The sequence below is a fragment of the Indicator indicator genome, chromosome 10 (assembly GCF_027791375.1).
Source record: "Indicator indicator isolate 239-I01 chromosome 10, UM_Iind_1.1, whole genome shotgun sequence".
Classification (NCBI taxonomy): domain Eukaryota; kingdom Metazoa; phylum Chordata; class Aves; order Piciformes; family Indicatoridae; genus Indicator; species Indicator indicator.
Genome location: NC_072019.1, coordinates 6,469,537 through 6,485,906, shown reverse-complemented (window position 1 = coordinate 6,485,906; position 16,370 = coordinate 6,469,537). Strand labels below are relative to the sequence as shown.

The 16,370-nt window shown below is 38.6% G+C and overlaps 1 protein-coding gene across 1 annotated transcript in view; it reads left to right on the top strand.

The window, feature by feature from the left end:
• Window positions 1-11,908, top strand: part of LOC128969393 (uncharacterized oxidoreductase ZK1290.5-like) — a 29,039-nt gene extending 17,131 nt beyond the window's left edge. Inside the window, exons 4-7 of the mRNA XM_054384227.1 lie at window positions 2,523-2,614; window positions 9,319-9,501; window positions 9,999-10,058; window positions 11,533-11,908. Of these exons, the coding sequence (XP_054240202.1) occupies window positions 2,523-2,614; window positions 9,319-9,501; window positions 9,999-10,058; window positions 11,533-11,628 (431 nt within the window). The 3' untranslated portion in view covers window positions 11,629-11,908. The remainder of the gene's footprint in view (window positions 1-2,522; window positions 2,615-9,318; window positions 9,502-9,998; window positions 10,059-11,532) is intronic.
• The last annotated feature ends 4,462 nt before the right edge of the window (window positions 11,909-16,370 follow it).

The window sequence follows — 16,370 nt, the reverse complement described above, 5'->3', positions numbered from 1 at the left end:
CAAGAACAGCATGTTTTGTGTAACTCCTTAGCTTTTAACAATGGAGTATAATATTTTGTTTGACCATTGTGTTAAAACTGAAAGTGTTTTTCTGACTTGTTTTGGCATAATGATTTGTTAGTGTTGACACTCCAGGGTTGTTTGTCAGTGTAAACCAAAAGCCCAGGTTTTGCTCATTCTGGCAGCTTACATAGAATTAAGGCAAATCTCTATAGTGCAGGTTATAACCTAATTATGTTCTACAACTTGAACAGTGATAACTTCTGTAAGGGGTAATTGTCTAGTATTTTAGTTACTAATGTATTTTTGTTTTCCCTTTTGTATCCTACTAAAAGAAATCACATTAAAAAGTGCTCATAAGTGTGCAGGTTTTACTGCTGTGCGTCTTTGTCTGCTTGTGCTGCTAAAATATGTGAAAGCAGCACAGCAGTCAAATTGCCAGTATTGATACAGTTAATGGCTTTTCTAATCGTAAACTGATTTTCTGGTAATTATTTTGTTAAAGGCTTTAACAATCTGTTTATAATAATTACCAATAAACTCTTAACTTCACTTGCAGAATTTCACAAAAGGCTAGAAAATTTTGTTTTATCCAGGTAAATCTAATCTGCAAAATCATTTGTAATCTTACAGTTCATATTTTTATATGCCAATTTATAGTATACTTGAGAGTTTTTTTTTGTTTGCTAAGTTTTTTTTTTTCTTTTAATACATAAAACATGCATTTTAGGGATAATTGCTTGGGTAGCACATTTTTCTCCAGCACTTTGTTAGCTTTCATTTCAAGTTAAATTCTGCCTTTTAATGTATTCACATCTCTCAGTCACGTTAATAAGTTTGTTTCCAGGTTCAAATCAAGGCAGCTCCACATAGCTCCCTGCTGACCTCAAGGAAGTGGCAATTCTTACTGTGGAATGAGGGCAATTTCAGTCCAGAAATCATTCTTCTGACATCAAGTAGCTGAAACTGCCCAATTACTTCTTTTTCTTTTTTCCTTTTTTTTTTTTCCCTATAACTTTTAGGTTAATTCCATTCTTTTTTGCTATAGTATTTGTATGCATGTATATAGAATTGGCACAAATACTGAATTAACAACAGTGATTGAACTTCTGTATTCACACACTTTGAGAAAAACTTTCCATCTGGGCTCCCTAGTTCAAGAAGACCAAAGATTACTGGACGTGATTAGGGGACTGTAACATCTCTGTCTTGCGAGGGAAAAGTTGAGAGAACTGAGGCTGTTTAGCCTGGAGATTAGGAGACTGAGGAGGGATCTCATTAATGCTTATCAATATCTAAAGGGTGAGTGTCAGGAGGATGAAGCCAGACTCTTCTCAGTGGTGCCCAGTGATAGGACAATGGGCAGTGGACACAAACTGGAACATGGGAGATTCCACGTAAGCATAAGGAGAAAATTTTTCACTTTGAAGGTGGCAGAGCACTAGAACAGACTGCCCAGAGAGGTTGTGGAGCCCCCATCTCTGGAGGCATTCAAAACCCACCTGGGCTTGTTCCTGTGTGATTTACTCAAGGTGATCCTGCTCTACTGGGGGAGTTGGACTAGATGGTCTTGAGAGGCCCCTTCTCAACCCCTACTATTTTGTGATCTGCAGTTAGACTAAAATGTAGATCAAGTCAGTCAAGACAAAGTTCATATACTGAAGAAATGGGTCTGATTCATAGTCCATACAATCACAGCCCAAGGAGACCTCTGATAGCCTGACTAGAGTTGATTTCCCCATTAACTGAGCACAGAGCAAGGACCAAACTATCAAAGATGAGTCAGGGTTAAGGTGTGGTGGCAGGCCAGTATTGGGAGTTGTGCTTTATCGTATCTGAGGTTTGAAGGAAGCACATCTGATTTCAGGACTGTCAACACTTAATTTATACATGTGCATGCACACTTAAGGTCTGTTTTAAAAAGTAACCTTCATGTCACCTATGTGCCACTTTACTTTTATTTGCATGTCAACAGGAGCTGAGATCTAGCCACGTTTTTAAGCTTGGTGCTTGTTAGATACTGTTCCCTTAACTGACATTTTGTATGCTGTGTTTTATGTAATGATCTAATAGCAATATAAGCAGTGTTAACATAATGCATTTAAGCTGCATGCCCTTGTGTTGTATCGCTCACATGCCTTATTAGTCTTCGGCAAGTGTTCCACTTCAGTTTTTGGCAAGCTGCTTGGAACACCATTTCCTTCTTTTCATGCTGGTGGAGTCCAATTGTTCTTTGCTTATACTACCTTAGCTTTTCCCAGAATTTAGCCTGGAGTTTTTATACACTGGGGAGTTTCCAGCATGTTTAGATTATAAAATTATTTCCTAGTGTGATTGTGACAAACCATGCTTTCAGATAATACTGTCAAAGTAGATTTTGGTGCTGGTTTTGTTCCGTTGCAGTACTTTGCTACAAATAAATGATACGTACAATCAGTTTGTCTCTTGAAACTGATATTTTTCAAATCCTCCCAAACAGGCAGGATAGTCATAAAACTTTCTCTTGTCCTGCTTCTTACAAGGTCTGTGTAGATCAGTTGGTGTAAGCAACTTTCTTATCAGTCATCTTGAGCAACTAAAAGAAGACTGTGTGATTACTCCACATGTTAATCAGGTGAGTGGATAAGTATTTAAAGTATCTGGGTTTGGGGTTTTGCTTTGATTGTTTTGGTTTATAATCTTCCTATGCCTTGAAAGACTCCACCCAAATGAGCCTTAGTCGTACAATTTCCTTTCTTTCCTTCCTATATACGTACTGGAAACTGTTCAGGAAAATGACCAGAAGGGGATGGGGGGAAAAGTTCTTCCTCTTTCCCTTTCCCCAGTTTCTCCCAGGCCGCATGTTTGTGGCTGGTTTTAAGACACAAACAAATGGTCCACGTGTTTGATGATAAAACAGTTTAGAAATGAAATTCAAGGAGCAGTGAAAGTTTAACATCTCTAGAATTAACAAAATTTTGGAGAGTCTGTGTTCGAATACTATGTGTAACTCTTCAAAGCAGCACTGGAAGCCTCAGGTAACTACATATTCATGCCAAGGGTGCTGTTTCCCTCACCTCTCCTTTATTTCAAGATTACATTAAATTCAATGAATTTCTCATTTAGAAAGGTGCTGTGAGAGGCCTGGAAAAAAATCTTTTGATGCCCTAAGCATATAAAAAATGGCTACTTAAATACTGCCAGACTTCCAGGCCTGTTCAAAACTGTTCTCTTGTTGCAGTTTTCTGCCCACAGCTTGTGCTTGGAAGGTCATGCTCCTATTCCTACCACGTCCTGCCAGTGGAAGTGTGCTTATGTTAACACAGAACTAGGAATTGGAATGGATGAAGTGCAGGCTCACACTTTTCCCCTTTGTACAGGTGGTGAGGACTTCTGGCAGCTGTTTATGATGTAGTTTTATAAACAGCCACAAAAGGTTGCTCAAAATGTGGCTGTCAGCACCTAACATCTCTGACTTTGGCTGTCCACAAGACCAAAGGTTGCTGAAGGACAGTTATGAGTAATGTTAAATTAATGTAAAACCATATAAATTAATTATTAAAAAAAATTGAAATATGTATTAAGATGGGCAAGTCGATGACTATTTAAGCATCAGAGAGTTTGCTAAGGTTCAATTGTGTCTCCTTTTCAGAAATATGCATCTTCGAAGTCTCACAGGAATTTGGCATATGTTGTTACTGTCTTTGAATGTCCTCCTAAATCACTGCAAGAAAAAGAAATTTGGATTTGTTTTGAGATTTCCTCTTAGCCACAATGCCAAAATGTTACCAGTCTTGCTGTGTCAGTAGTGTTAATGGAGAAGAGTTGTTTCTTGATGCTGTTTGATGGCATCTCCTTTGTTGTGGTTGGAAAAGAGAAGGCAGAATCGAGACAGAAGTAATCCTGAGGGGTGGGAGAGTGCCCCTGCTTTTTTCAGGTAATTATTTCATTAAGGCGTTGTAAGCATTGTTCCAAATGAAAAACAAAACCAAACCACCACCACCAAAAATCCATTGCAAACTGCTCTCTTTGAATAGTTTTCTTATAGCATTAATTTACACTTCTTAGAGTTACAGGAATCTTAAAAACCATAGCTCAAGTTGTCCTCAAAAGAGTATTTATTCTGTTTCTTGCTTAGTGTTAGAATGTCACTGAGTTTGATGGTGAGATTACTTAAATATTATCAAACTCTTAATGAATTCCTAAATTTAAATTGGGAATGGAAGTGTTGTACTGAATTATCTTTTGCTGTCCAGAGTTTATAACACAAAAGATCTTTGCTGTATTTCCCCTTGAAATAGCATACACTTCAAAGAGCTTATTTCTAAAGACAAAACATCTGCAAATAATCACTGTATACAGTATTTAAGGAACAAGTGAAGGCAAATCACTTCCTTTTTAGCTGTGTTATAGCTGCATAAAGAATTCAGGGTGTTCTTAGAATTCTAATAGTTCTGGTGATGTTAAAATGGAAAGTTATTTTTTTTTCTGTGGAGGAAGTAGGAAGGAATAAGAGAGGAGGTTCTTTGTTAGACTTTTATAGTCTTTGCAAACCAGATAGTAAGCAGTGCTTCTGGTTTACAAACCAGCCTGCAATATTACCATAGCTTTAAAAAAAAGTAGGAAAAGCCCATCTTTTCAAGAACACAGCATTGTTATTCAGTAGTAAGCAAGCACCTCTTAAAATTGCAATCTACTGTTAAAAATACTGTTAAACACTGTGTAAAATGATGTTAAATATTGTATTCTAGTGTCATGTAAAATGAAACCTAAAACCTTGAAATCACAGGTTTCTATTCCAGAGTTTCTAACTGACTTGGCAGCAAGTTTGTATTTATACTTGAGTCTCTTTGAAGGCTCTTAAACTCTCATGAAAGAAAAGAAGTTACATTTTCTAAGGATCTAATTAATGTATGTTTCGTTTCATAAAGGAGTACGCTTAACCCAAATATCTGCTGTTCCTCTCCAAAATCCACATGGATTTCTTCTATTTTTATAAAAGTGGAAATTGCTGTGTAATGACCCCAAAGAGATTTAGTAATGTTGTTAAAATTGCCTCAATATTGAGCTCTATTATGTAAATTTGTACAAGGTAAAAATGTATTTTAATATTTTGAGGCGTTAGGAAACATCTTTCTAAAGTCACCTGAATTGTTCCTCTCTAGAGCTAGGCTTGTGTGTCAGTATTGTAGAGAGAGAATTGTAAGGCTGTGCACTCCCACTGAGATTCTGCCTGAAGTTCACAGGCAGGGAAACTTCACCTAGTGAAAAGAACTCACAGCGGGGTGGAAGGAGTGAGACTGTTGTATGCCATCATTCAAGGTATGATTTCTAAGGCTGTGTGTCAGGATCAGCTTGGCTGAGCTTTTCCCTATTGCAGCCTGACTGTTGTAAAAAGCAGTGTTGACGTAGAGTTCCCCTGTGGCTGACCAAGTAGCAGCTGTGGAATGTGAACTCCAAACTGGTTTATTCATCAAACGCTGGGGTTTATGCACAAATAACTCAGGATAGAGTGCCAAAAAATATCAAGATCTTACCCTACCACCCTGTGATGGACAGCCCATGCCTGAGAGAAGTTTGGCTAAAATAGCAAGGGTGTGGCAAGCCAGGAAGCAGGAATTATTATTTTGAGGGGAAGCACATGTTGGCTACTCACCCTATACCTCTGCTAGGTCAAGATGCCCCTTGCATTCAGGTGTTGCTAGAAACTTCCAGAAAGTTTTCACAAGAAAATAAATTCAGAAGTCCTTGTTTTATGCATTTGATCATTTTAGAGGTATATTTAAGAAGGAAAATAATTGCTGCTACCAACACATAACTGGATGTACCAAAAGACAAAGCCTGAAATTTGTGAGTCTCTTCATTTGGTGGAAGACACAAAGTATAATCTTCCCAGGTGGGAAGTAGTTGTTGCTGTGTATTCTGCTTGTGAGGCAGAGAGATGACATCTTAACATTCTCTTCTTACTTTAAATATTTTTGGTGTAACCTGGAACTGTGCTGGCTAGAAATCTTATTGGACCAGCAACTAAATTCTATTTACAATTACATGAGTAGTAAGTGCCACATAGGGGTACTGCAGACTTTTCAGCATTTGATCCTAAATATGTCATTCTTTATTTATTTACTATTGCTAGGCTATATTAGTTGCTACATCTAATCTAGAGAACATCTACTAAAATTGCTTATTACCACTGTAATAGAGACATACACCCTGCTTGCTCTTTTTCCCCCCCCCTCATAGTTTTGCCTAAGAACAGTGAGAGTATTTTCTAGTCAGCTCCGGCACAAAGAAGTGACTCATGTATGACCTAAGCAGTGGTCTTACACATATAAACATGAAATACAAAAGCTACTCAAAGGTCAAGAAACATCAAACGTTGAAGACATGGATGTCTGCTGCTTGAACCTTGTTCCTCAGTCCACCTAGTAATTTAGATCATAGCAGCTTTAGACTGACTTAGCCTAGCCTTTGAGGGGCACAGTTTCTTCTTAGCACATATTGAATGGCTGCCAGCCTATTGTTCCCAGATATTGTTGTCTGAGAAGACAACATGTACTAAAGATGAGAAACAGGAAATGTTCATTTGCCCTCTTTGGGGCAGAAGAATTTTTCCAGATTCCATTCACTCTTCAGTGTTTGTGTCTTCTGTTTCTACCTTGCTTCAACATAGAATTATGGATTATTGCTGCTGCCATCCGAAGAAGGAGATGGCAGCCATGCTTTCCTTCCTCGAGATGAGCTTTCTGAGCACACAAGGATACAGGCTGTAGGACTAGAATGTCAGAAGTTGTCAGCTATTTTAGGCATCAGGAAGGGAGTGAATACTGAGCTCCTAATGCTAATTGGTACACAAGCACAGTACTTGATCCTATTGCTGGTATTTCAGCCAGTATGAGTTTGATTTAGCAGATCCGGTGTGAGGAAGGTGGCAGGACGAAGAGAGAGGGGACAGTTTCTCAGTGGTACAGAAATGCTGGTGAACCCTAGCTGAAAGAGCATGGCCATTTCTGCCCCACCCACCTCATTTTCCCTCTTTTTTCCCTCAAATTCCAGAGCACCTGGGCTCTGTTGGAGTCTCCTCCCACCCCAGGTATGGACACTTTCCCTCTTCTCCCACCTGGGCTCTGTTGGAGTCTCCTCCCACCCCAGGTGTGGACACTTTCCCTCCTCTCCTACTCCCCTTTCTAATCCCCCCCAGGAAAGGCAGTAGCCTCAAGCTGAGCCCATCTGGGCTACAGGATCCTCCTCCTGTCATCATTGGTGAGTACCCATGGTGCATACTGGGGGGGGACAAAGGCCGGGGGGCCTGGTGGCCCCCCGGTTAGGTAGGAATAGGGTTGAACATCATTCCAATGTTATTCATGATTGCTGGCTGGGCCTCCTTACTGGGGCTGAGCTCTTCTGTTTGGTATCTTGGCTGGGTAAGGGTCTTACCCTAGGCTCTGGGAGTAATGGTAGTGGTAGAGCAGGAGCTGTTTAGGCAGCGTTGGAGGATGGGGGTAGGGGGGAGCAGGAGCTGCTTTGGGAAGGTGAAGGCTGTTGTGGTGGGGGAGCAGGAGCTGCTGTGGACATTTCCTAATGAGGAATAAATAGTTTGATTATGTCTCCAATAGATTCCTGTATTATTTGTTACATCAAAGCAGTACACACTTAAGGACAAAGCATTTCTAATTAAAAAGTATCTGACGTTTCTTTTTTAATTTACTTGTCCTATGAAAATTAGAAGGAGTTGTATAAAATCAAATCGTCTTTATCCAGTACTTGTTAGGAGAATGGAAAATGCATTGATCTGGTTTTAAGAGGAGTGACAAAATAGGTGCAGGGAGGAACTTTTGATCATGAAAGTTGCTATGGGAAGGGTAAACCTTCTATGGATTAAATGTTTTGTGAAAATAATTCTCTAAGCGAAATCACTTGTTTTTAATACTAGAAATGCATTTTGTAGCTTAGCCTGTCTACATTCAAAAGGTAAATCTCTGGGAAGACCTCATGGCAGCCTTCCAGTACCTGAAGGGGGCCTAGGAGAGGGATGGGGAAAGACTGTTTACAGGGGTCTGGGGTGATGGGATGGGGGGTGAGGGCTTTGAACTGGAGAGGAGTGGATTTGGATGGCATGTTGGGAACAGGCTCTTTGCCATGAGGGTGGGGGAGCACTGGAATGGATTGCCCAGAGAAGTGGTTGAGACCCCCTCCCTGGAGATATTCAGGATGGGGCTCAACAGGGCTCTGGGCAACCTGACCTAGCGGAGGATGCTCCTGCTGGCTGCAGAGGGGTTGGACTATATGACTTTTTGAGGTCCCTTCCAACCCAGACAATTCTATGATTCTATGTGTTGAGGTAATTGTTCAGAAGAGTATTTCTCTTCCAAATGCACAAGAGTTGCATTGCTGGAACAATGGTGATGGTGAGTCACCAAAACACATCATGTGGCTATGTATTTCGTGAAACTGAACACTACCCATTTTCATCTGAAGGCAGAGGAAGGTAGGCTTCTTACAATGCATAAACTGAAGTACTTACTTAAGTAACATACTAAGGAATGTTTCAAAGCTTCTCTTTTGGCTTTTGCTACATGCCCAACTATGTGGCTCTTCCGAGATCTTTACTTTCCAATAACTTCTGTTTCCTTTTGCTTCCAACAGCTATGTCTGTTACTTTTCCTCTTTTAACTGGTTCTTGGCAGTTTGTGATCTTCCTTCCTACAAAGGATCTCCTTCACACTTCACTCCACAGCATGATTGCTTCCCTGTATAATCTCTTGGTCACAGCCCACACAGAATAAAGGATTTTTTATGTGCAATCCATGCCAACAGGCTTTGCTTCCAAGGTCCAGCCCTCGTCCTAAGCAAATCATTCTGTTTGGTCTCTTACAAACTCAGTCCTTGCCCAGCCCCCTCCCCTTGCCTATGCAACTCAGAGATTATATGATCTTGGATCAAATCCAAGAAATTGGAAAGAAAACAGATTTGGGGGAAGAGAAAGTAGTCTCAGATTGCAAATAAAAATGACCTGATGCTGACTTCCACTGTATTTGCGTTAATTTCTCAAACACAGAACAGGAGTGCAATTACAGCTGCAGGTGGGGCAGATAAATGCACCATACATCTGGGAGAAGCATAAAATACTTAGTAAACTAGTGTGTCAATTAATGGCAAAATGCTTGTGGGTTAATATCCTTCACATGTCTTCCAAAACTGATAGCTTGCATCTGTCTCTCCCCAAAGCAGTGCTTTCACTCGTGTTTTTTTTAAAATGAGAGAAAAATTTATTCTTAATGTTTTCTACTACGTGTACTCTCAGAGATTTTATTAAAAGTTTGTTTCTGTTTATCTAAGGTTGAATACCACCCTTTCCAAAGACCTCAGGAGCTTGTCAATTATTGTAGGAGAAGAGAGATTGTTTTTGAAGGCTACTGTCCTTTAGCCAAAGGGCAAGTGCTCACTCATCCTAGTATCATTCAGCTGGCAAAGAAATATGGCAGGACTCCAGCACAGATTTGCATCCGGTGGAGTATACAGGTAATGCAGGGTGGTAATAAAAACATGTCTGTCTCAAATACCTTGGGTTTTGGGCACCAGACAAGAATTTACACAAAGTATTTTTGCCTTCAGTATGTCGATACTCATGAACTGTGCTGTACTGGAAAGCTGGAATGTAGTGCACCTAGCATGGCCATATCTCGAATATGCAATCATAGAGAATAAAAAGAATCACCAATAAAAGTGATGTTTTTAGAGCAAATGCTACAATCAGTGTGGGGCATCATTCCATTTCTGTCACTCAACACAAAATACTAAACAACGAAATAATCTATTAAGTTGACATAAACCATGTAATTGATGCTGGAATTGAATGTGGTGTATTTACTGCAATTAAAAATAGCATGGAGAAATGTCAGTGTCCTTTGAAAAATGAAATTAAAACATCAGAAGGAACGTCTTCGAATATTTTGAAGAGAGATCATTTTCTCTGAAACTGTGTAAATGCTAATGGTGAGAAGCATTGTTTTTTTCAGAATGGGATTGTCACTATTCCAAAGTCCACAAACGCAGAAAGGATACAGGAAAACTGCAGGGTAAGATTTGCTTATGCATTCAAGTCTGACTAACATCCAAATGACTGGGTATAATACCTTGATTTGCCTGTCCTTTTTCCTATGCTAGTTTTGTATTGGGGCAACTCAGTTACTAAGTCAGCAAATTTTAGTAACAAAATTACTAAAATACAGTAGAAAAACATAATTCACAAATGTTGGAAATCAGCTGGAGAGTTAATCACTGTGCTTAAGAAAAAAAAGATATCTTCAGAAAGGCCTTTCCTTACTAGTAGTTTTATTTATTACTAGGCTGACTGAACCATATTGCAAATGCAATCATAGTTTGATCCTTTTTGTGATAGACATGTCTGTTACTTCACCGTATTGTGAACCAGATCAGAGAGCAAAACCAGATTTTAAATCCTTCCTTTTTCCTTTTATTTTCTTTTCCTCAATTGTATTTTGAATCCAGATTAATTCTGGTTTTTGCAGAGTTTGCTTTATGGCCCCAACAATAAGTTTCACACAACTGAGGGAATGCATTGCAACACAACTTAAAACACTTAGGATGGATAGGAGGAGGGGAGAAGTAGCACAGCCCTCAGTGTATAATATAGTATATTATATAGGTATTTCTAGTTCTGTGACTAGTCTCTGGTTTAGGCTTGAAAAGCTTGAGCACTGAGGTTGGACTATAAGGGTCATTCCAGCAGACAGTGATTTCTGGATAATGTAGGATGGGAGGAACTTGTTTGGCAGTGGTTCAGGCTCTGCCAGATCTTTTTTTATTGAGCGTGGAGGAGCTCTGACAAAAACAACAGACCAACTTAAAGCAACTTCATTTCTGAAGTGCAACTGTCTGAGTAAGACACCTTCTAAGCAAACACTGATGGCATCCTTCATGTTGCAGGTCTTGCCATAGGAGAAGTCAGTGCATCTAAGAACCTATGCATGAAGACAGGAGGTTGCTTTCAAGTTGGCACTGAGGCACAGTAGCACAGCATCTCTTTCTGTATTAGTAGATCCATTAGTATTTTCTCTAAGTATACCTAGAAGAGATAGATCTAGCCTTTGGTCTTCTAGCTTTGTGACTGTCCTGATAACTTCCAGTAGTTCTCTTTGGCTAAAGTTCTGAGGAAAAGAACTGTCATGCTTTAAGCTGAACACTGGGATACAAGTGAAATACTGAGTTCAAGTTTCCAGAGAGATTTCAGTCAGGATGTTCATATGCTTCTTGCAGTGACCATATAAAGTGCTATCAGAAACAGTTTTGATGCTACCATTTTTTTGGACCTTTGCCTAAGGCCAGGGCACTACAAACGATTTTAACAGTCTACAAATATTTACAAGGAGCAAAGGACCCAGTGAAGCCTGTCAGCGTAATGGAATATTTGTGATAAAATGTAAGCATTTCCAGAAGGAAAAATGCAGAAAAATTTATTGGTTAGTCTAAATAACAGCAATGCTCTTTATTATATAGTTTATGTTGTTAACCATATATGCATCCCCATAGGTGTTTGATTTTACATTAGCAGAAGATGATGTTGAAATTCTGAATGGAATGCACGATGGAAGACATGTTTCCTGGGACCCAAGCCTTGTTGTGTGAATGAAGGTTTGAGCTTTTTCCTTTGTCGGTGATCAGTCACATCATGTAATTTAAATTCAAAGAAGGCTACAATAAGAATGCAATCATAAGATTAATGGCTGCTGTTAATGGCTGATTTTAAATCCAAAACATTGAGAACCAGCCAAATATTTTTGGAGGGTAGCACTTTTGTACTGAGATCTTACATTTCCATCTCAAATCTTGATCCATAGTCAAATGAAGCCCGTACAAAACCTCATCTCTATGCCATTCACCCTGCATTAGGCTATTTAATCAAAGAGCATGGGGAGATACTCCTTCTTGAAAAATGCAAGAATAAATGCCATCTACCAGTGTATAACACAGGTGTTAAGTGTGAAATAATTTTTCAAGTACTTTGTTGGAGGGAATGTATGAAAAAGAAAAAGGTGGGTGAAAAAGATGTGTATACCACTATTAGAGTATTTAAACTATATGCTATATTGCAAATATCCAGGAAAAAAAAACAGTCTCATTGTAATAAGCAATATCTGAGCATCACCAAAAGAAGATTTAGGAATATTATTGCCTAATAGTGGGATTGACCCAGAGATTTCTATGCATATTGTTTACTAGCCTGTAGATAGAACAAAGTAGAAGTCTTTCCAGAAAAGTCCGTATACAAATGAACTACCTGCCTAGCTATGAGTTGAGCAGCATCATCTTTGTTATTTCTGATCTCTTTCACTTACTGGAAATTCTGAGGAGGTTTTAGTAAGAATTACTTCAGCTTTCATTTTTAGTTTGTCCAAGGAATATCATTGAGAGGCCATGCTGTTTCTCAGAGTTTCTTATAATATATGTATGTATGTATATAGAGGGATAAACACAGGTGTGTACGTAGCTCACAGATCTGTTTTGAGGAATAGGTCTGCAGAGTCTTTTATTGGGTGAGTATTTACATTCTAGTCATGCTGGTTTGATATTTTAGGAGCTCCCATGTCTAGAAAGGTATGGAAAATTTAACTATGATTTATATTGTGTATGGATTTCCTGAGGCAATTTTCCCAGCGCTGTTCTGCTTTAGTCATATCATGAAATGAAGCTCCTCAGTGTTTTGTTTTTTTTTTTAATCAAGAAGATACTTAGAGCAATCATGTATTCTTGCCTGCATTGTTTGTCCTCATAGCAGAGCTTCTATACAGCTTGGTTACAATACAGGCAAACTTACCTTATTGATAACAGCTCCTCAAAATGATTTGGTAGTTTTTCCTGGTAAACATTTCCATCAAAATTGGTCTGGAAGTGCTTCTAGAATGATTAATGTAATATTTATTATTTTAAACCCCAAGCTGCTATATGATATGCTGTGCTCACTACACCTGTACAATGTACCATTCCAAGGAAGATGCACAGTCTTCACATCAATGTTTTCTAGTGTGGCTTCCAGCTTGACATGCTTCAGTATCTAGGAATGCTGCTTCACGAGTCTAAGAACAGCTATGCATCTGGCCTTCACTGCTGTGATGAGGGGTTCAATAGTTCCAAAAAGTAAAGGTCATTTATAAAATTACAATAAATCTGAGCTGCTTTTTTTGCACACACACCCCTTTTTTTTTTGTTTGTTTGTGGGTTTTTTGGTTTTGGTTTGTTGTTTGTTTTTTTTTTTAGTTTTTTGCAGAAAATTCTGGCAATGACTAAGTGGAAATTGGAAAGATTTCCCTGCATCTTTGAGTATGGTATTCCCAAGCTTTAAACTATGTTAGGTAATCAATGAGCAAATCATCTTTTACTGTTGATCAGGTTGCAGAGGGAAGGATAGACTTCTGTGGATTCATGTTTTTTGCTTCTCTCTACAACTGAATTGACATTACCATAGTGGTAATTTTCTTCCCAAGCAAAGACTGATGAAGAGTAAGTCCACATTGCTTCATCTAAATGGAAGTTTCTAAAGAACTGACAGACTTGATCCATAGTATAAAGAAACAGGACAACTACTAAGAAATTGGGAAGTGAACAGTAGTGAGATCTAGGGGTAGCAATAAGGAGTGATATTCTCTGGTAGAAGCAGAACCTAGAAGACCAACAGGACGTCAAAGTGCAGAATGTACAAAATCAGGACATTTACCTCAATTTTGTATTTCTTCTTTGGTCAGTTAGCCTGGAGGTGCTCATTGTTTACATTTTTATACATGTATTTTTAAAACTTAAAATTCATCCCTCAACTGAATTCTTGGAATTGCATGCATGTTCTTCCCTAGGCTGAAATCCTTCTTGTCCAGATTTCTGTAAGACAAGCTTTCTCTAGGGAGAAAACTTCTTGCCTTTCTACAATGACCATGCTGGAGATACAGCAATGCATACAGTGTACCCCACCCATCATCTTGCCAACAGATGCAGGGAATACACCTGAAAATGGAAAGCACTGACTCTTCCATGTTATGTAGGTCATTTATGGTAGGGCTGATTAGGCACTTCTTTCTAGGTAAGATAAACCACTATTTAAAAATAAGATACAATTGATGAATGTCATCTACCCAAGTGCAAACTATGAATGGAAGGAACTCTCCTGAAACAAATAGAGAAAGGAAACAAATGAACTGAAACGTGGGGGAAAGAGTAAGGTCATGTTCTGTGCAGCTACTTAGCTTCCTGACTGAGTGGCTCCCCCTTTCCTTTTTCTTACCTATTTCTGAATTTCATTGTTTATAGGACTGGAGATGAATGCACTTAAAAGCATTTAATTTACAAAATTATTTCTGTTAGTTTCAAAGTGCATACTTTAGGTTTAAGGTTTTTTTTGTTTGTTTTTTTTTTTCCTTCAATCAGGCTGCAGCAGTTTCTACCACACCTGCCCCCCAACATAACTTTCAAGACATTATTTTTCTGAGTGGCATGTGTAATAAACTACAATACTAGTATGTTCACAAATCAACTAAGCCAAGCAGATTGCATGATAGGCACCCTATTTCTTGTGCTGTGGGTAACACCAGCTGATTTTTCTCTTTCAAATGGCTGTGCTGAACTGTTCTGACAGGAAAGCTGATGCTAGCCCCATGGTTTTGAAAATGGGGTCAAAGATGGAATAACTCTTGTTGACACTAACTGAATCCAAGCAGTTAAATCTTTCTGTGTTGCAATACCCCTTCCAAAGCTTTGGAACTCATCTCTGACTATAATGTATTGGGAGAAAATAACCAAATCTTCTGGCAATTTTTTGTGTTGCTCTGTTGGGACTCTTCTTCTGTAGTTAACCTTTTGGTACTTTTCACTGCCCACATTAAGTTACCTGTACTTTTGAAAGAAAGTTTTGATTATTTGCAGTACCCTATAGTGAGCTTATATTACATTTAGGATATAATTGATGCAGCTTTTTGTCTTTGTGAGTAGCTGCTTATCCCTCTGTAGCATCACACAGGACTAAGGACAACTGCCAGGACATTACAGAATAGTAGCAGCTTCTAAAGCATAAGTACTGTCTCTGAAACTTGCAACTACCCTTTGGGGGGGAAGAAAAGTACAGAAGCACAAAACCTGAACTGAATTTAAATCAATAACACTGATACTACTTCCCATGGCTATGACACATAGCGCTTGTAAGCCATTCTAGACATGCTCAGTGTTAAGGTATGCACTTCTCCCAGCAGCTTTGCACAGATCCATTGTACCAGTCTCACTGTGTCCAAGAGGAAAGTTTAATAGTGGCATTGCTAGCCAGTGTCCTTGGAGAACCATTCTGTAGCTGAACTACTAATAGGAAATTCTAAGAGTATGTTAGCAGCATTATCATCCTATTGGTTGCCTTGTTTTCCCCTCAGTATCACAAATAAGTGATATCTGTATTCAGCAGGTAATTGCAGATTTCCATCGAAGACTTTTGTTTCTTCAGAGTAGCATCTTTGGCTCAGTTATTGTGTCCCATTAATGTCTTCAGCTTACCCTAGAAGAAAACATACAGTGGAATAAAAAAATCAACCTTGACAAAGTTTTCTAATGCTGTGTTATGCGCTTTTGTTACTATAGAACTCCTGCTACATTTTACTACATATGGAAGGAAAAGAAACAACAGAAATAAACCACTCCAAGCCAAAGCCATAATTAGATCTATTGAAGCGTATTACAATTTGGGGTGCAAGGATTGCATCTCGTTTTCTCAGCTACTTCAGTTCTTTCCACTTGGACTTAAACTTTTCAGAGTAGTGATCTCAAAACAAAATACAAATTAATACAACAAACATTTTACAATAACCTTTTAAAACAAAAAGGATCATTTAGTTATTATCAGTATCAAGAACTTGAAATAAAACCAGACCTCCAAACTATAGAGTGCTAGTACTAACCAAATGTGTACTTTAGTCTGCCATGTTGTCAGCACTTTTTTTTCCCCCCTCCAAACCAGGTTTTTTATTTTAATCTGAAGGAAGAAGGTACAGAATTTTTGAACACTACGAGTATCAACGGAAAATTTGTTCATCTAACCTATCCGTTGTGGAAAGGATAATTTTAAACCTCAATGCTCCATAGTGGAAAGGTGATCCAACTGAAAGATGAGTTCATTTTAAACTGAATGCTAAATCTACCTTGTTCTCTTGGGTACTCAGAGTGCCTGATAAATACAACTAATCAAAATCAGTATCAGTGTCTTGTGTTTACTGTTAACAAGTTAATAAAAATCATTTAGTTCGCTCCTCTTTGATGTTTTTACAGATACATAACTGCTTGCTTTCAGCATTTTCTCTGTTTTCTGAAAACTTCTTGGCTGTATTCTTGAGGCATGGGTTGAG